The 20,174-nt window shown below is 44.2% G+C and overlaps 2 protein-coding genes across 10 annotated transcripts in view; one reads left to right on the top strand and one right to left on the bottom strand.

Moving 5' to 3' along the window:
* Positions 1-105: 105 nt before the first annotated feature.
* Positions 106-10,259, top strand: SMNDC1 (survival motor neuron domain containing 1). Of its 2 annotated transcripts, none has more exons than XM_075108143.1 (6): positions 106-240; positions 888-1,007; positions 4,687-4,829; positions 6,775-6,936; positions 8,037-8,190; positions 8,527-10,259. In XM_075108143.1, exons 2-6 carry the CDS (start codon positions 888-890, stop codon positions 8,662-8,664), a joined length of 717 nt encoding a protein of 238 aa, XP_074964244.1. In that variant the 5' UTR covers positions 106-240; the 3' UTR covers positions 8,665-10,259. The 2 variants fall into 2 exon arrangements, with proteins under 2 accessions (XP_074964244.1, XP_074964245.1); XM_075108144.1 differs by lacking the exon at positions 106-240 and adding an exon at positions 689-707.
* MXI1 (MAX interactor 1, dimerization protein) overlaps positions 8,987-20,174 on the bottom strand; it is a 66,448-nt gene continuing 55,260 nt past the window's right edge. For all 8 annotated transcript variants that reach the window (XR_012662916.1, XR_012662917.1, XM_075108136.1 and 5 more), the window contains one exon: positions 8,987-19,440. Coding sequence is in view for 6 of the 8 variants with exons in the window: in XM_075108136.1 (XP_074964237.1) it covers positions 19,277-19,440 (164 nt within the window). In the remaining 2 variants the exon portion in view is untranslated. The remainder of the gene's footprint in view (positions 19,441-20,174) is intronic.

The raw sequence follows: 20,174 nt of genomic DNA, 5'->3' as shown, positions 1-20,174 counted from the left end.
CCGTCCCCGTCACGTGACCCCGCGGCCGCCCAGCCCCGCGCGCCGGTAGCACGTGACCGGCGGGGCGCTCTCGCGAGCGCCGGCGCGCGCTGTGCCCTCGCCCCGCCCCTCGCCCGGCCCGCGGCGAAGGAGTCGGAAGCGGCGGCGGCCCGAAGGGAGCCGGAGCGGCGCCACCCCCGCTCGTCTGCCCGGCCCCGGCCCCAGCACCGGCCCCGGCCCCGCACCCCGCACCCCGCCGAGGTGAGAGTCGGCGGCTGCCCGCTGCCCCCGCGCCTCCCCTAGCCGCCCCGGCCCTCCTGCTGCGAGGGAGCCCGGGCCTAGGCCTCGGCTCAGGCCTGGGCCTGCCCGCCGGCGCGGGCCGGCTCCCCCCCCCACCCCGCGCTCTTCCGCCGCGCCTCAGCCCGGCCGGCCGCGGGCGGGCCCGGGCCGGGCTCGCCGCCGGCCGCCCCAGCGCTCCCGGCAGCGAGAGGCCGGGCCCCGACTGCCGCCGAGGGTTCCGCAGGCGCGACGGCCGCGGCTTGTGGCGGGCGGAGGGCCAAGCCGCCCTGCGCGGCGGTCTCCGAAGGCGCGGGTAATGCCGGCGCTGCCGGAGGACCCCGCCGCCCGCCTACCCTGAGCCGCGGCGTCGCCCCGCGCGCGGGCGGGCCCTCTTGCAGCTCGCTTGCTTGTAAGTTGCTCGGGAGTAGTTGAACAGTACACAGACTGAGGTGAGCGGCTGTCTGCGGTCAGTCAGTGTGTTACTGAAACTCAGTTGTATTTTTAACGCTTTAGTAATACCTTACATAATAATCAGTGTTGATTATCAATTTTGCTTCACTTGCACCGCAAGGCATGACTAAAACGCAGGAAGCCTGTTTTGATGTGTTGTGCGTGTATGTTTCTTGCAGATGTCAGAAGACCTTGCTAAGCAGTTAGCTAGCTACAAAGCTCAACTTCAGCAAGTTGAGGCTGCCTTATCTGGGAATGCAGAAAATGAAGATTTACTAAAACTGAAGAAAGACTTACAGGTGAGAACTGGAGGGTATGAGTAGCTATCTTAGGGTCTTTAGCTGGTGTTTCATCTTTCCTAAGTATTTGCGTTGCAACAAAAACATATACTTGGTGGGCTAATTACTTTCTTTTAATATACTTTGATGCAGTTGTAGTAGGGCTGGGTTGAAAAAAACCAAAGTTGGCCTATTTTAAACCTGTCTTATAGATCAGTAAAACAGATGGACTAATTTATATAGCAAACTGTTCTGCTGAAAACTTTAGCCAGAGTGATGAAAGATATGCCAGTGCTGCCTTTGCTATTCCTTTTTCTTTGTTTTTCTTGATTGTTTTAAGATTTTTATGTAAGAAAGGAAAAGAATCATGTTCTTCACTTGCCACCTGCATTTTTCTAAACATCTGAGATCATACCACATTCTTAAGAGCTAAAAACCGTTTCTGATCCTTAGATATTATTTGGTGACGGGAAGACCACTAGCCAAATTTTAAGTTGATAAGTGGTCTTTTAGATTCTTGTGCGTATAAAGACACATTGGCATATAAAAAACCCCAGCAGTGCTGTTAAAATTTTTCATGAGAGTGCAAGATGCTGCTTCATTTCTGTTGTGGATTGCTTTAGCCATCAGATGTAAAAATCTATAAAACTACCCAGTGCGTGATTCAGTTGCTGCTGTTCCGTTTGGAAATAACGGCAATAAAAATGATGCTTCAACCAAAATACGAGTAGTGCCTCAAATCAGTGATCTTTAGGATTCCTTTGAAATTACAAAGGCTTTGTGCCCACAAGGCACTTTATAGATCATCTTAATGTCCTTCGTTGTACACTGTTAAAAGCATGTGTATATTTTTATATTTTTAAAATGCACAGCAAAACCCATATGGGATGATATTTCCGATACCAACACGACCTCGGCTTTGATATGCAGAGATCATTGATGTGAAAGGACAACTTGCAAACTTTTTTATAAAAGCTTTCTGCACAGAATGGGGAAGATCTTTACACTTTCGTCCCCAAAAGGTTTGCTATCCATATGTTCCACCTTGACAATGACATAATGTTTTGCAGACTTAATATATGCCAACCTAACAACTGTAAAAATGGGTTTGATGCTTTGCTGTCAGAACTAAGTATCTTTCAAATTAGTTCAGAAGGATGGTAACAAGGTACAATAGCTTTCAAATTAGTTCAGAAAGATTGTTACAATGCAATTGAAACATTTTCTAGCATAGTGATGCATTACTGCTTTTTGTATACTTGGCTTACTCCTGAGTAACAAGATCAAAATAAATATTGCAATATTTTTTTGTAAATACTTTGCTTTTTCACCTTGTGTTTCACTGAAGCGCTTCCAGGGCAGTACCCCTGCACCCAAGGACCAAACTTACCTTTTTATCAAGTAGAATTGATGGCAGCTGTCATCTCCTGCAATTGGAGATATCTGTGGGTGTTGTATGTGAGTGTAGATCTCTGCCTGGCTTTGTAAAGACCAGTTGGTCAGGAAGAATCTTGGCAACCCTAACTAGTATTCTCTGCGGGTCACGCCTTTGTGTCACGGGAAAAGCGGCAGCAAGCCACGATGTTCAACCCGTTTGGCCATAGTGAGCTGCTGTGTTAGTCTAACTCATGCTCAGGAGCTTTCTTTGAATGAGCTGTTCCACTAAAGACTTCAGAACTATCTTATGGGTTGCAATGAAATTAAGGTTTCTGTCTTGTGTGCTTAGCACTATGATATGTGGATAGCAGATGAAGGTTTTTACCAAAAGTTTGCTGTTTGTAACCTGGTGTGTGAGTGACTTCATCAAATTCAAAGAATCCTTGGTAGACTCGTCTGAAACTATTCACACTGGAGTTGTACAATAAACCATCTATGAATGTGGTGAGAATAAGTCAACAGTTTTGTATTACGGGTAGTCTACATAGCTGAAATACAATACATCAGGCACAAGCTACCTGAAAGTGAGTATTTGACCTGCTGAGATAAGACACCCGTTTTAAACCACGATGCTTCTTGGATTTGCAGAATATAGCTGTCTGCATGTTGAGGAATAGTTTGGGATTTTGCATTTGGGAGGGAAAATCAGGCTTATGTTCTATGGAGCACTCTCAAATTCGGTAACTTGATAATCAAAATCTGCTCTGGTTCAGCTGAAGTATTACAGAAAATGGAGACTAAAGTAGTAGAAGTAATTGTAAGCATGTTCCCATGCTTACAGCTGCTGCTGACTGTGCTTACTGTTGCACTTATTAACTAGCTGCTTCTCTAAAACAGAGAGCAGATCTTTTGTTAGGAAGGTGTTGGAAACTCAGACATTAACACAGCTGCAACAGAAACAAACTGCTAGGCTTTTCATGCCAGTTGTATAGTTTATCAGATAAAAATGCTTTTAAGTGTATATTGTATTAACTTCTTATTTGGGAACTGCTTAAGATCCTTTAGGTTCTTGAGGAAGGAAGAACAGTTTCTTTACCGCTTTTTCCTGAGCTAGTCTTTGTACACCCATAGCTGAACTGGGATGTGGAACTGGGAGGAGAGTTCAGTTGAACTTTTTTTTATTAATCTGTAACCCTCCCCTAATTGAAATGTTTCCTGTTAGTTAGGAGGGTGATAATGGTTCATGCTGAGATACTCAAAGAACTGAAGAACTTTTCTTCAAGGACTGCAGAGTTGCTTCGCCTTATATGGAAAGTTTAAATGGCCTTTTAGGTGCTGGCTCCTTGACTTTGAACACTAGTGAAAACCAGGGGTCTTGAGTGGGCAGAATAAGAATATAATATTGACAGGAAGTTGGGGAGGGGTTTTTGCATGCTCCTGTCTGTGAATGAATACCATTTAAAGGAACTGGAAAAATCTGTTATTTTGCTTTTTGTCCTGCTGAATTAGCAAGGGAAGGGCTGGCCTGAAATCTTAAGGTCAGGAACTTTAGAGAAAAAACACAATAAAATCACTTAAGGAAATCAATTTCTTTATTATGCACCCGACTGCCTTCTATAAGTGAGAGGGCTTTACAGAGAGGCAGCCTTGGAAGGCTCTCTTCCACCCTGGCTCTGGGTGCTTCAGTTCAGCTCAGCCAATCCACACATTTGAGTAAACTGAAAATGTTTAATCACTTAGAAATGCTGCACTTGTAGTTGTTGTGTTTTATAGATTACTATATGTAAGGTAGCCAGGCAGTCCTAAATGGGAAGGGAGGAAAGAAACTGCCAGCTGGAGAGAGAGTGGAAGCATTAGGTCCTTTCACGTTTTGTCTTCGGAGCACTGTGCTGCTGCATGCTCGCTCTGCCACATGTCCTGTGATTTTTGGTCGATGACCAACATCACATGCAGCCACGTGTACAGAGTCACACCGTTGACTTTTTGTTTGTTTCTTGAGACCATCTAGCTGTGTCTTTCTGATGATGGATAAACAATTCATCTAGAAAGAAATGATATAAAAATAATAGGCTGCTACTTGAAATTTTGAGGTGGTCATGGGCAGCTTTACAGCAATGCAGTGAGGACCATACATCTTTTGATCTAGGTTGGCAATGAGTGAGTTTATTTAAATGATGAAAAAAAACCCCACCAAACTTAGTCCGCTTTACATCAGCTATGAATTTAATACAGTAACTTAAAAAACAAACCAGTAAGCTTGGGGTAAAAATATGCATGGTAACAGAGTTTGAAAAATTATTTGCATGTTTTTTGTCTTTTATAGGAAGTCATAGAATTAACCAAAGATCTCCTTTCAACACAACCTTCGGAAACTCTTGCGAGTTCTGACAGTTCTGCTTCTGCTCTGCCCAGTCACTCTTGGAAGGTTGGGGATAGGTGTATGGCGATATGGAGTGAGGACGGACAGTAAGTGTAGAAAACTTCTCTAACAGTTACATGAAATAGTTCAATGGTAAGAGACTTTCATTCAGTTTGAGCTGCCCCGAGGGTGACTAAAAGCAAAAAGAAATTTGGAAAGAATATGATATTAGGAATTCTTGTACTCTCTTTTAATAAAGGTCAGTGTTTTAGACGAAATGCAAAGAGATGCGGGGTCATCCTCTAGAAATGCCCTATGTGTTGCTAACCTTATAAAAGTAGGGTAGCTCTGGTAAATTACCGTCTGCTGATGTAATAAGTGGCAGACTTTCATGAATTGATCTGAGAGCAGTCTTCTGTAAAGGTTCCAGGATGCATCATTGATAACTTGTCATTGCATTCGTATATTTGCAATTGATTGCTATCAAGAAAAATCCTTGCTGTATCTCAGTTTGTGTCACTCATTGATTAATTTTTAATTGGAAATGCTGTTTCTTGGCTATGAAATAACTAGCTGTATAATGTAAGTAGAGAATTAAACAACCTTTTGGATTTAGTCTCCGTTCCATTAGCCTGTGAAGTTCTGGGAACCCAAGCGGTTCATTCTGACTTCATAGCATTTGAAATAAACATTCTAAAATAACTTTCTGTACTGCAAAATGTATAACTGTTGCAGCTTTTTTTAAAATTACTCTTTGTGCAGGACTAATATCACAGTCATTACCACTTAGAGAGAAGCTCTGTTGTTCAACAAATGTGGCCCTGTTAACAACGTAGTGATTACAGAGATTCTGGTGTAGCTATTGATGTCTTAGGTAGGAAACAAACTAGAAGTGAAGAGGTTTTTTTTTTTTTTTCCTGTCACACATTAATGGGTAAAAAGCTTTTGTGTAAGAACTTAAAAATTGAATCTCACTGTCTTAGGTTACCATCGGGTCATTCTTGCTCTGATGGCTGGGTTAGAGGATCAGAGCCTGGGGAGGAATGTGCCAGTGTGTCCACTGGAGCGGGTCTTATTGGACTTTAATTGTATTGCTTTTTTTAACCCTCTGCTTCTGTTACATTTCTTAAGTGAGCAGTGTTTCTCGAAGAGCCAGCTAGCCAGAGATTAATATTTTTAACCTCATGCAGTTTGGGTTTCGATGCATTTTCATCTAGCTCAATTCAAGATGATGATGGCCCACTAAAATGGCACAAGAAATTGATTTAGTAACTGTTAACTCGAATATTGTCTATGAAACATCTCGTATTATTCCTCTGTTTGCTTTAGATGTATCCTTTTGCTCTGATGTCTAATGAATTTAGACTCGGTTTTAAAAAATATTTTTGGAAATGTCACTTGTCCTTCTCCCTCTTTCCCATTATGAGCTCAGCTTGGTTCGCCAAAATGTTTCATACATATAAATATGAAATGACCAGATTTCTGCTAAAATTTCAAATTTGCTGTTTTAAATCAATAAGAAAACTTCTAACTTTGTAAATGTTGAAGGGGGAATATTTTGAAAGCGTCAGTTTTTAGTAATTTTGTAATTTTTTGTAATTCTTTCATATGGAGAAAATTGGAACCAAAGCTTTGCTCTTTTGAGCTGACTTTTTCCAAAAGTCTGTAGCAAATTCCCTGAAAGCTGTTCTGTGAATGCAGTATTTTGTTGAGCTTTTTTTTTCTTTTTTAAAATCCCATGATCTGCCAGAACTAGAACCACATCAAGATATCTGACTAGATTGGCCCCAGCAGTAATCATTAGTTTTGATAACTGTGAGGCCATTGCTTCTTGATGCTAAAGGTCAAATACAGCAGATTCCAGTCTCTCTACTTGTGTCCCTTTGTCCTTAAGAAAATAATCTCTTGGTTTGATTGTGTATTGGCTCTGAGAATGAAGGCTGGTATTTGCAAATTTTTTACTTAATGCCATTAGCTGGTTGACAGTGTAGGTGTTGAAGGGCTGAGTATTAAAGCTTTACTCACATGCTTACAGCCATGATATCTTTACAGGTGTTATGAAGCTGAGATTGAAGAAATAGATGAGGAGAATGGAACAGCTGCGGTCACATTTGCTGGATACGGCAATGCTGAAGTTACGCCTCTGTTCAACCTGAAGCCTGTGGAAGAGGGAAGAAAAGCAAAAGAGGACAGTGGAAACAAACCCATGTCCAAGTAAGTAATACACAGGCAGAAGGCTGAAAGCTGCTTTGTTTTGTTGTTTTTTCCACCTGCTCTAAAAATTGGTCAAGGAAATAGAATCTCTCTTTTCTTTTGAAATCTTACATATCTTTAATATCTTCACATATTTGCTTGAAAAAGGATCTTAAATCAATCTAGCAGGTAATGTTTGGTAGGTGGTTGTGGCTGGTACCGTGTGTGTTGTGTATCCTGGCAAGATAATACGATAGACTTCGTTTTACTTAGATTATGCTATCTCAGGATATTGAGTATGTAAGCAGTAGACCAAAAAAAAAAGGTACCTTTTCATAGACAGCAGGGAGCCTGCAGGCTTCAGCCTCGATCTCGTGCAGGCTCTACCCAGACCTGCGATCTGGCTCACAGCAGAGTGTGCTTACCAGCACAAAGGACTTCTGCTTCCGCCCTGTCCCGGTGTTAGGATAGCTGCGGTGACCCCATCGCTGGGGAGACGCGCTTCACTCGGTATCCCACTGTGCTGGTTTTAAGGGCTGAAAACCTTCTGGGGGAAGAAGAAAAAAGTGGTACAATTTCCGAGTGCGTTACAGGCGATGATCCCTCAGGGAGGGGATCATTCTGAGGGGTGCCGTGTTGCGGCACAGATTGACTCCTTTAACTTCCTTATCTTTACCAAAGTAACTTACCTTTGTTGATTTCCTTCCATTCCTGTCCAAAACCTGGTAGCATGAGAGTCCTGCAGATCTCCAGAAAAGTTTGGGCTTTTCACTCAAATGGGCTATTTAAATTTTCCAAACCCTAGATGTTTCTGAAATGTAGAAGAGCTGATTAGGTGCATTTTCAGAAATGAATTTCACTCAGTCCCTTGGGTTGCTGTGTTTGGTATGGTCTTAATCAGGTGGTGGTGGTGGTTGCTCTTATGCCCGAATATATAACCAAGCAGTGTAATGCTTGTGCATTGAAAGACTTGGGTTCTCTTTTTCTAGAAGTGGAGGATATTTTCAAGCTTCGTTTTCTGTCACTTACAGAAAACTGTTGTGCGTGTGTGTCGTACAGGGGTTTTAGTTTCTTACAGGAAAAGGCACAAACATAAAATGTCTTTTTTTCCTTCTCTCTAGGAAAGAGATGATAGCCCAGCAACGAGAGTATAAAAAGAAGAAAGCTTTGAAAAAAGCTCAGAGAATTAAAGAACTTGAACAGGAACGAGAGGACCAGAAGGTCAAGTGGCAACAGTTTAACAACAGAGCCTATTCTAAAAACAAAAAAGGCCAGGTTTGTTTGGTTTTGTCACTATGTGAATAACAACAGGGCACAGATTTCTGTGCAGTGCTTTGGGGAGAGAGGAGGAAGTGGTTTTTAAAGGGATTTAAAAGGGGTTGATCTCTGGGATTCTGGAGTGTGCGGTTTGGTATTTTGTACGCTTAAAAGGCCTGGTTTTGTACTGGGTGGTTTGGGAGGAGTGCTGCTCTTCAGAGGCTGAGCTTGCACTCTGCTTGGAGAGCTGGGCTCACTGTCAGTTGCCAGGTGGTGTTTGCTGGAGCTTAGAACCTTGTTTTTAAGAGTAAGTTACTAATTATTCAGAAATGGTGTTTTCTGTTTCATTTGCAGGTGAAGAGGAGTATTTTTGCTTCCCCAGAGAGCGTAACTGGCAAGGTTGGAGTTGGAACATGTGGAATTGCAGACAAACCTATGACGCAGTATCAAGATACCTCTAAATACAATGTCAGGCATTTGATGCCTCAGTAACAGGGGAAAAAGGTGGAACTTCATCTCTGCAGGGCTTTACACTTATCTTTTTATCATTATATTTTTCTAAAAGTAAATTATTTGTTGGCACACAGCGAGTAGTCCATTTTGTCACCATCACTTTGGCTTCAGCTGATATGAGCCTTAAATCTCCAGCTATTGATTTGACCCCCCTAATCATTAAACTTTTTGTAGGTGCATTAAAATACGTTTTGCAGGTAAATGCTTTCATGAACTACTGTTACCTGTTACTCTGAAAGCAGTTGTTATCTGCAGCTTGGATCTCTGGAATCTTCCATTCATACTAGTAGTGAAGTTTTGGTTTGTTTTTTTCTTAAGAAAAGTGGTGGTATAAAACTGGCACCGTGACAGCCTCCCTCGTTTCTGTACTCAGAGCTGCGTGTCTCAGCGACAGGCTCAGCGTTACAGAGCCGTTGCAGCTCTGGGAGAGAGAGCTGGGCTCCATCACAGCCTGTCCGTCACATGGAATTGCTAAGGAAGTTCTCAGTGGCTCCCTTACAAACCCCCTGAAGATCCATGCGTACAGCTGTAAATGAGGGCACAACAGGGCCGATAGGATCTTTATTACTGAGGATGATTCACGTGCTAGAAACAATAAATCTGACTTTAATTCCAGCCTGAATTTCCTGTGCTAGAAGTTAAGCAGAGGAGAGATTCTTTTTTTTTTTATACTCATCAGAGTTTAATGGGAGGCTATTGAAATGTAACCTGAAAACCACGCTAGAGAACTGTACTTAACAATACCCACCCCCCCCTCCCCAGGGATCAGAGAGTTGGAGAACATAAGCGGTTGCGCTTTCCCCTCTTGTAGGTCTCGCGGGTTTGATGGTACGGTCACAGACCTGAACGCACAGCAAGGGCTGGTGTCCGGGCCTCCTCCGCCAGCCGGGAGCGGCAGCACAGAGCGTAGGCATGCCTCGGTCCCGCTTAGTTGTGAGTGAGTGAAGGTCAGTCTGAAGTTTGTCCTTAAATAATGGACTGGCCCTGGTGTTTGTTGTAACTTCAGCTGTATCACAGTGCTGCTGAGCCCCTTTGGTTTTTATTCAGGAAACACGTGTAGAAGCTCTTGCTTTCTTGTATTTTCTGTGATTTGCTTTCCTCTGTTACTTGTCTCTCACTCAACTGTAGAGGTGCCATCTCTGAATCCCCGACGTGTTTAAAGAAGTTAATGGGTAGCCCTGTATACAATGTAGATATTATTTTTGTAAAATCTAGGGCTGAGTTAATGGACAAGAGAACATCAGCTGTTTCCCCCGTTAAATAATTAAAGGGTGTTTCTTGTCCATTAACCCTGACCATTATTTCCCTGTATATTATGTTAATGTAGCTCATTTTGTAATTTGTTAACTAGATCAGGTCACGTCAGCGATTGTTGATGCACTGATTGGTGGAAATGTCCATCAGTTACCTGAGTCACAACTCAAGCTAAACGCTACAACTGGTAGTTTAGAATCCGTACATAGAAAAAGGTTCTCCCTATGATGGGAGAAGGTGATTTTTATGAATACAAAGTGTGTTAATTTCAGTTTTGTATGTTTAACTTTTATTAAATAAAGTGTTTAAAATCTGCTGGATATATTGGACCAAGTGGGAGTGTGCTTGGGGGGCAGACAATGATCAGCAAAGGGGGGAGTACAGACCCTGCTGGGTGGAAGGTCACACGCAGAAGCGTACTTCACACATGCTGCAAGATGAAGGAGATGTTGCTTAAGTCCTCATCTGCACTGGCAGCAGGCAGGGTGCGCTTTCTTTTGCATAGAAATCCCCTTAATTTACTGTAAGATAATCTGATGGAGGACCCCGCTGCTCTTTAGAAAGGGAGTTTGTACTGGGCACTGCACCTGACAGGGAGGGGTCCCAGCAGTGCCATCAGATAGGTGATAGTGCTGTGACCCTGAGAGGGAGCTGCAGAGGAGGGTCACCTGCGTCTGTTGCAGGGGGCTGTGACAGATCCCGAGTCACTTCAGGTATCTGAGAGGAGCAGAACGATCAGAAAAGGGAAGTTAGAACAGAAATGCTAAAGGAGGCAGAACTGGAACTCTCAGGAAGCCACGGGAGCCTTGCCTTAGCTCCAACTCACCAAACTTTTCAAAGGCTTTGGAGAAAGAGACTATGGAGAAAGAACCATACCTGACTAACAGCACTTTGGTTGGCTCACCTTTTGATGTAATGGATACAATAAATGGCCTATCACAGGACTGTTTATTCACCAGGCCTGAAGAGAGCTTAGTACCCTGGTCACCAGAATGTGATGGGTGCGAGGGCCTCCCTTAGAGCACCTGACAGCCCAGCCCGAGTTAGAACTCGGGGTCTCACGGGCTGCTTTGTATTCGCTGAGCCTTTCCAAGAAAAAAAATACCCAAACTAGTGTTTCCTTTCTGCAGGAAAAGCACCATTTCTTTTGAGTAGCGTATTTATCAGTCACCTCTTACACTCTGGGCTGCCCAGTAGACCCAGCTGTAACGCTTCTGTGGGGCATTGCAAAGACACGGCGCGGGAAGGACCGGATGCAGTTTGTCCTTAAATGCCTTGCCTGGGCTAGTTAGTGCCAGTGGTGCCGCTGCGGCTGGGGTGCGCTGAGCCAGGGAGGAGACCTTGTGTCAATCGAGCACTAAAACTGCCATCTTGGCCACACAGCCATGCCTTCTGGCACTTGGTATTTTCAATGCTGTCTCGCCCTGTGCAGGATGGGGCTGGTTTGTGTGTAGTCTGGCTTTGGAACACTGCCTCAGTAACATGTCTTGAGAAATTAACGTAGGAAAAAATAAGTAATGCGTTAAGCAATGCTGGTAATTGCCAAAACAAACAAACAAAAATTTTTTATTTTACAAACACTGAAGTGAGGTGAAATGTGTGGCTGAAAGTGGTTTTGTTTTCATTTTCCAGTTTTATTAGCTGCTCTAAACAATAAGAAACCTGATTTTTCAGAACTCATGCTCTGCCTTGACTTCTGGGCCTCTCAGCAAGCAAAATAAGTCCCTACCCCAGTGCTAAGCAAGTCCTACCCTAGAGCAGATAGAGGGAAAGTAAGTGAAGTATGACAGTAAAGCGTGCAAAACCACTAAGCTGGAACAGTATGGAAAAGGTATTTGTTGGCTAACACAGATTTGTTCCTTTCAGCTAAGGGTACTGTGCAAGATGACCAGTATGGCTACACGGTTCCTCTTAAGTTACGACAGGAAATGGTGTCTCTAGTACAGCCCCCATCTTGGGCAAGTTTTACTCTGGTGGGGGAATTAAACCAGCACAAACCTGACTCACAAATGGGGGGCTGCACCAGTTGGTTTATGTATTTAGAACAGCCTTAAAAGTAGCAACTTTAAATTTTCACGGTCACGGCAGTCCCCGCCTCCCTTGCTTTCCCTTACGCCAGCGTGAGAGCGCCGTTTCACTTTTTTCTGTAGCTGCTGGTCTCAGAGGTTTGTAAGTACAAGAAACGACTTTAACTTAGAAGACTGTGGTTTCACACTGGAGACGTTCAGAAGGCAAAACCGATAGCAGACATCTGTACGTCCCAGTGGTGTTTTCCCACATGCCTGAATCAGTGCTGTGGCGGTATTTGGTGAAACAACCACCCCGCGTGTGTCTCACGGCAGTTACACTAAGCCTGGGATTATGGAAAATGTTCCTGAGTCAGGCCCAAGAGAAGTATCATGACCTTGCAGCTGGTGCTCTTTGCACTGCAGTTTTTGCAGTCTCTATCTGAGCTCTAAGAAGCTTCGCTTACCAACTGCAAAATAAGGAGGGAAGTTCGCAACAGGACTACGGTAACCATCCATGCCCGCCCCCCATGCAGGCGACCTGTTAACCGACAGCCTGATTAAGTAACATCAAAGCCTCTGGAGTTGTGCTGAAGGCTCAGCTGGGCAGAAGCCCTCATGATGCTTCCTTTTGTAACGCAATTACCCTCTGTGCTGGCCTCTCTGTGCAGCGATTCCTTGGTCTGTACTGAAGCGCAAAGCCTTCCCACGATGGATGCTGGCAGAAAAATGTCTTGCTGTCACCTAGCCTGAAAGGTGATGGTATGTCCAAAGAGAAGCTCTCCCTGAGGAATTCAAGGGATGCTGAGTTTTAAACTTTACATTTTTAGCAGACCTGCTGAACCTGGTATTCCCTAAGGTGATGAATGCTATTTTGTACAGCTGCCCACCAGTCCAGGAGAGGAAAGAGCTTTTATACTTCCCCATCACGCCTTCCAGGAGGAGATCCAAAACAATTCATTGTTTTGAGACAAGTTTAGGGGTTAAATGCAAAGCATTTCCTAGCCTTAGCTGAACTGAGCCCCAGCTAGAGCACTGGTAGCCCAAATCAAGTTACAATCGAGTTCTGTGTATGGTCTGATTAGCAACCACAAAGTTAAAAACACCAGAAAATGCTTTAAATTCCTTTGATGGTTTATCCTACTTTGCTGCAGCGTCCCTCAAGATCAACATTAATCCTTGCTGAAACGCAGCCCTGCTGCAACGTTCACGACCACGATGAGACCTTACAGAAGGGGTGGATTTGGCCCGAAGCTGCCTGCACGTGCACGCAGCGGCTTTCTGGCTCTCTAGCATTTCTTTCAGTGGGAATCATGGGGCGGGGGAAGAACAGATGAACGCTAAATCTGTCTTCTCCCAAAGCACCTCTGCGACTATCACCGCGTGGAGGAGGCACACTAGAGCTACCGCTTGCTGGAAGGCAACAAGAAATGCCCCTGTCCTCCAGCCCCATCCAGGCTACAGTCAGCTCTGTATGAGGAAATGTCCCAGAGGGCCCTACTGCAGAAAATCCCAACCTAGGAGCATCCCTGAGCTGACATTAGCATTATTACTAGTGCTCCGAGCCACTTACTCATCATTCCTCTCTTCCTGATTTCTCCGAACTGCCTCATTTCCAGTACATGAATAACCTTCATGGCCTTAAAAGCACTGGCCAGGGCCGGCCTGTGCTCCCCAGGTATCTATGGACACTGGCTGCCTTCCCTTGACCCGCTGAAGACCAGCATCTTCCTCAGAGTAACGCTGCATAAAAATGAAGTGTCAGCACATGACTGTAGCGCAGCAGACGACAAGCCAAGATATTCAAGGACTTGTTAAAGGCCAGCTTGCTCTGGGCCTCATCAGGGTACCACAAACTAAGGGGCTGATTTTTTCTGGTGTGGTGGAAATAAACTATCACCCACAGCCCTTACAGCACAGTTAACATGGAAGGTATTTCTGGACGAGAGAGGCATTTTGCACCGTTGACCTGCAGCAGCCAGGCCAGCGGCAGGGTGTGACTCCACCGTTAGCCCAGTACGAGCGCACACCTCACAGCGCTCACCCACCCTTCCCGGAGGCTGCTCAGCAATGCCTGATCCCGGTGTTTCTGAAGGGCCCTCAACAGGAGCAACCCTCCTCGTGAGACAGCGCTTTAGTTTTAGTCAAACACAGCAACACCCCAAACAGAAACCCTAAATACTACCTATTTAGTACCAGAGCCACAGCACCGGCACCCAGAGAGTCCTTGTTTCTGCTTCTGCCTGATAATGCAAGGGAGCAGTCCTCCTTTCAGGAGGAAATGAGCAGAGAAGCAGGGGCGCTGATGTATTATTCCCAATTAAACAACCTGCCTTTCTGTAACAGGTCGCTCCAAAGGACAACGCTGTGCACGAAGACAACCGCCCTCCTCTCCTGTGTTCATCCTCTCAAACATCACTCAGATCTGTTGGCCAATTTCAAGCAGATTTGACAGCACATCAGTATTTTCTAGGTATTTTGTGCAGATTGGTGAACAGAGTGGAAGAAGGACATGCTCCTCTTCCCCAAGGGTCCCGCAGGACATTTCAGAGACTCCTGTGGATGCAGAGGCGTTTCAGTCACTATCAGGTCACAGAATTTATCACTCACCAGAGAATCTGTCCACTGGACAACGCCCCAGGAAAACATATCAGACTTTATTCTGTTGTTTATAGACTTTTTTTTTCATTACTAGTAGCATCACATCCCTAACCTCAGAACGAAGTCCTGGTTTTTACCATTATCTTGTAGTGAGTGACCCCCGCTTCTTCTTCCAGTGTCGTATGGCTGGTGCCAGAAAATATGCCATAACAAAAGCTTATGATTCTTGGGGGGGGAGGGCAGGGGGGAGGAAGACTATTTCCATTGAGTGCACATGACTGATCCCACTTCCACTGAAGCTAAATGCTTCATCCATTTCAACAGGGCAAGGCAAACACTACAAATGGGGAGCAGCAAGTACAAGAGAACAAAGCAGAAACACAGGAGGCTGGAGCTCACCGCCCAGAAACAGATGGCAGCAAACAAAGGAAAGGAAAAAACACCCACAACACCTGGAAAATGACAGGTCTGTAGAGTTAAACCCACTTCTATTGAGCAACGGATTTCTTGAGGCAGACGGATTCGAGCCCACCTTCATCAATGACATGCCTCTAATGGAATGGACATTAAAATGACCTTCAAGTGACAACTCGCCACAGGATAACGATGACAAATGCAGCCAGAGAGTCATCTCCACCTTGTCTGCAGACATGAGATGACATACTGTAATACGCTTGTGTCAAAAGAAGGAAAATGCTGGATGGTCTCTTTAATGGGCTTGTCCGTGGCAAAAGGACCCACCGGGGATCTAATTTACAGAGGGAAGACTTGACGAATGAGCTACGCGGGAGCTGGGCGCACCCGTGCACGCGTGCCTGCTGTGTGCGCCAGTTGCCTAAGGAAAGTACATCCAATCCTGGTTTTAGAGGGAAAGTCACCGTATTCTTGTAAAATTAAGCAGAGAACTGATTTAGGACTTCTCTTGCTCTACAAACACAAAAATAAAGCAGAAAACCAATAACACCCATAAAGCAAACCATAAAAAAACCTCACGCGATTTTGCGAAGATGAAGGGAAAATGTGACTGCGTGCCCAGATTACCATGGGGTGAGAATAAGTGTTATTCTGGACGAAACTAGATTTAATGTGGTGGGCAGACAGCGAGGGCCACAGAGGAGAAGACTGGAAGTGAAGTGTTTCACTTTACTCCTTACTTGCAAAGGAGTAAAATGAGGTCTCAGAGCAGCACAAATCCCACATAGTTGCACATCAAAAAATACTAGAGTTGGGAACCCAAACGGCAACATGCTTTCAGTGTCTTTATCTTCTGGGGTGAATGAAAATAACTTATTTTTTTCTTAAGAATGAAGTTTGGCCAAAACAGATTGTAAGTTTCTGGATCACTTTTCTGGGGAAAAGCAATAAATTTGACTTGCTCTACTGGACCTCTTAAGAGTTCAGTAGTGTGAGGGACCGTCTCAGCTTCCAAAGGACACCTTGACCCTCAAGGGTTTGGTTCTGCACCTTTGGATACTCGCTCTGTTTTACATCATTTCAGGGTGGCTAGTAGAAGCTTTGATGGTACTTTGAAAAAGTGACACGACCTTAAAGCAGATCTGGCACACCGGACTATGCTGGCTGGACACAACAGGGACAATTCTGGAGATTCATATGTTTTTAAGCAGAATGAACTATTATAATTACCCAACCATATGAATTGGCCTGTACAATCATCTAAAAGTAACTTAGAGCAACTTCTCTGAGCAAATTAGTCATCCTGAACATTTCAAGGCAACAGACCAGACCAGCGAAGGGAGATGGGAGGAGTGCGGCAGTCCGCATGAGATGCGAGCATTCAGAAAAGGCCAGAGTCCACAGTGCAGTAATAAACCAGTGCAGACAACCTCAAAAAGCCAGAGAAATGTTTCCATCACACAAGAAACTATTCAAACTCTAGCTGAAACCTGCTAAGACCTGCCATAAGGAACTCCCCCAGCACCACAGCCACCAACCCCATGTCTTTAGGAGTTATTATAAAGGTTCTTAATTCTGTTTTATCCCTGGTCATCTCCCTGGCTGGACCACAGCTGCTAGCTGTGGGGACAGGCAAGGGGCTGGCTATGGAAACTTGTCTCCTGTTACATTTTCCCCATTGTATTTGCACTCGATATCAAGACCCCTTCAAGTCTACAATGCTAGAAAAGGTCAGAGGTACCAAACTGGCCCTGGAACATATAAGAAAACATTTCAGACACGTTTATTCCAACCACACACAGGTCACTGTTTCATACCAACTGGGAGAGCAAAGCCATTCCCCACCCCTTGAATTTCAGTATTTCACAGCTGTGATATTTCTTTCCAAAATGGCCCTTTAAAACAAACAGGAATAACAGGAAGGAGGAGGTGTTGGGGCAGCTACAGAAAAAGGGTCATAAATAAATAAACCCCACAGCTCAGCACCAGGGCGGCCAGTGGTCAACTCTTTCAGGGAGAATAATAATGAATAAATAAATCAGGCCCTGCTAGAGCTAAAGTTTCCCACTTTTTGCCACTCAGAAAACTGTCCCAAACCTTGCGTCATCCAGAGATTATATGGACCCCAAACACAAATCAAAGCAGCATTTCTTCTTGGAAAACCCTTTGCGCCTCATTTGTTAAGCTAGATCTCAGTTCAGCCTGTGTCAAGACTCCAGCTCCCGCCAGGTCACATCCCAGAAGGAAGAAGAGCAGGTGTCCCGAGCCACTGGATTACATACACACAAGTGAAAACAAATTTAACAGCAGCAACCTGATCCAGACGTAGCAAGCAAATTTTAAAAACCCCAGACAAACAGAAATCGTTCATTACAGCCATGGAAAGACAGTAATCTTGTGTTGTACCTCTTACAGGGGATGACACATGGTGGAGGGTAGCGGGGAAAACATCAGAATATTTAAACACAGGTAACTTCTAATGCAAAACTCTACAGCCGTCTCACTCAGGATCTTCTCATTGCACGATCGAAAGGCTCAAGAAGAACAAGGAGCCGGCTGAAGTGATACAAATGACCAAGATGGAAGAACACAACTCATTCCAGATACAGAAATGTTTAATGGCGTTAAAGTGCTACTTTAATGGGGACCATATGCTAACATTTAAACACAATTCCACTGCACTGCTAAATATGGTTGTCTTTATTTTTTTATTTTATTTTACCTCTTTTTGCCCAACCCTACCTAAAACAATAAAATAAAATCTAAAGGACTGAAATTAACAACCCATTCAAATCAGCAATAAGTTATGAATTTTATAAAGCATTTTTTCATCTTTTTTTTTCTTAGTAATGAGGGGTAGTTAAATTACTTAAAGATTTACAAAGTTTCAAACAATGCCATAGGTGAGGACTCTATTAAGGTTTTTAAAACTTGGAAAACAAAATAATCCTGGCCATTAAAAAGACAAAAATAAAAAAAGCAAAGCCCTCAAAGTGCAGGTTAGAATGCTCGTCTCCAAGAAAATTAGAAAACATTCGCTATAATAGCTCTTAACAGCACCTGCACAGATAAGATGGCAAGGCCCTTGGGAACAGGACGTGCAGTCAAAACATTACATTAACATGAGAGACGTGCTGAGCTTAACTAGGTTAACTACTGGACTGGAACTTCAAAAGTCAGCAAAGGGAATGATTCTAAAAAGAAAACCAAAGAAACCCCCACCAAACCTGGCCTATTCCAGCTAACACAGCCTTCATCCATTGTGTGCATGGCAAAAAGCATCTTTTCATTTCATTGGGTCAAGTGCTTCATCAAAACAGAGATCTTCTCATGGCATAAATTCATATAAAAGACATTTAAGGTTTCATATGGACAAGCTCTAAAAAGACGCATCAGACTTGGGGTGTTTTCCCTCCCAACACATTTACAAATGTTTATCAAAAAATCTCTTCAAATAAAAAGGTCAGAGTGGCTCAGTATCTGGGCATGACTTTCTGGCATATCACCTCTCGTATGTGCTGGTTTCTTTCTGTCCTCAGCTGGTAGTGTGCCTGCATATGTGCACGCATCTACTGGGAGATCTGCTGTCGGTGTCACAGCCTGAGGCATGACACAGCCCACGATGTGCTGGTAGATTGCAAGTGTGTACCTCTTGCGTTAGCCACGCGTCAGAGGTACTTGCTTTTTAAATGATGTCCAACAGAAAGCTGAGCTGAATGGTGTTCCCTCTTTGCTGCCCCTCTCTCTCTGGGCACAGAATGAGACCTTAATCATTAGCATCACTGGTATTCCTACGCTACGTAAGCCTTCTTAGATTTCCTAGTACTTTACAACAGCATTGGATTGTGATAAACTGTAGGACATGGTCCTTTTAGGACCACAAAAGCTCTTCAGAAGGGTCTAAACTAGGTTGTTCAACCTGAATGCAATATAAGAAATTCTGACATTTCTTAGATCTCATGACAGAAAGAGAGGGATGAGTCTCTAGTATCCTCTTTCAAACAAATAAATTCAAAACAAAGTGTTTCATTGCTAAGGTCTAGATCCAGGTCCCACAGAAACAAACAGATTTCACTGACTTCAAAGGGACTAGTGTTTGGTCTAACTTTTTGCCAGCAGGAATTAGGATTGGTAACATGACCAAATGAACACATGTGGGTTTCTGTGGAGGCTTCCTTTACCCAAAAAGCTTTATGTACAGGTCTCTCCACGACTGGCTGTCAATATGTCATTTCTGAAAGAGGATACTGGCACCTAGGACCCAGTTTGATCACCCCAGTGAAATCATTCGCCCTGCACTGTTGTCTCACTTGGTTCTAGGAAGCAAACGAGAGCTTGACACTGGCGCTGGAGTAACCCTCGTCACTCCCAATACTCTGCAAGCTGCTGTGATCATCAATGTCACTGATGCTGGTTGTGCTGATATTGTCCACTTCTCCATGGGAGAACTCTGTGCTTTCAACGTCCACTTCAATCTCTTCTGAAAAGGAAAAGGAGAGAAATGCACACAGGTTAGCACCACAGACCCAACTGCTCCCTTCAAGCCAGCGAGCTGCTGGGACTTCCCCAGTCAGGGATGAAGCAGCAGCCTGGCAGAAAGACTTCCAGGTTCTCCCTGGAATGGGATGGGCTGTGGACATGATTTATAAAAAGACTAGATATGAGCTTGGAGTTTTTCTTAGGGACTTGGCAAAGGGGTTTGACTCCTCCAGCATGAAGGCCAGACTATCAGCAGAGGAAGGCTACCCCACGCACTGAGCTTGTTCCGCTCCCTCTTTCTTTTAAGCTCTACTACCTCAGTGTTGGAAACAAAAAGAAACAGATAAAACAGACAGCAACAGAGAAAAATGGAGCATGAAGTTACCCCAAAGCATGCTACTTGCTTGATATTACGTTGCCAAAGCCGGGACCACTCATACAGGGCACTACAATGCATTAGCACGGGGATCTGGGTTCCTCTCAGAGACGGTCAGTGGACTTTAGAACATACATCTTATTTTTAAGAAAGACTGAGAAAGCAGAGATCTAGTTAACCAGATATCGTGGTTCCCATACCGTTTAGGAATTTTCCAGAACAAATTTTTTTAAAAAAAACCTACAAACTCACATCCAAACTATACAGCATCTTTGGGTCTGGCAGTAAACATCAAACCATCTATTGTGCCTAAATATCTCTCCACAGCAGAGATATTTTAAAAAACAAAAGTATTTGAA

This window comes from Phalacrocorax aristotelis, chromosome 12 (assembly GCF_949628215.1).
Source record: "Phalacrocorax aristotelis chromosome 12, bGulAri2.1, whole genome shotgun sequence".
Classification (NCBI taxonomy): domain Eukaryota; kingdom Metazoa; phylum Chordata; class Aves; order Suliformes; family Phalacrocoracidae; genus Phalacrocorax; species Phalacrocorax aristotelis.
Note: the sequence above shows the minus strand (reverse complement) of the source record. Positions and strands in the feature narration are given on the sequence as shown.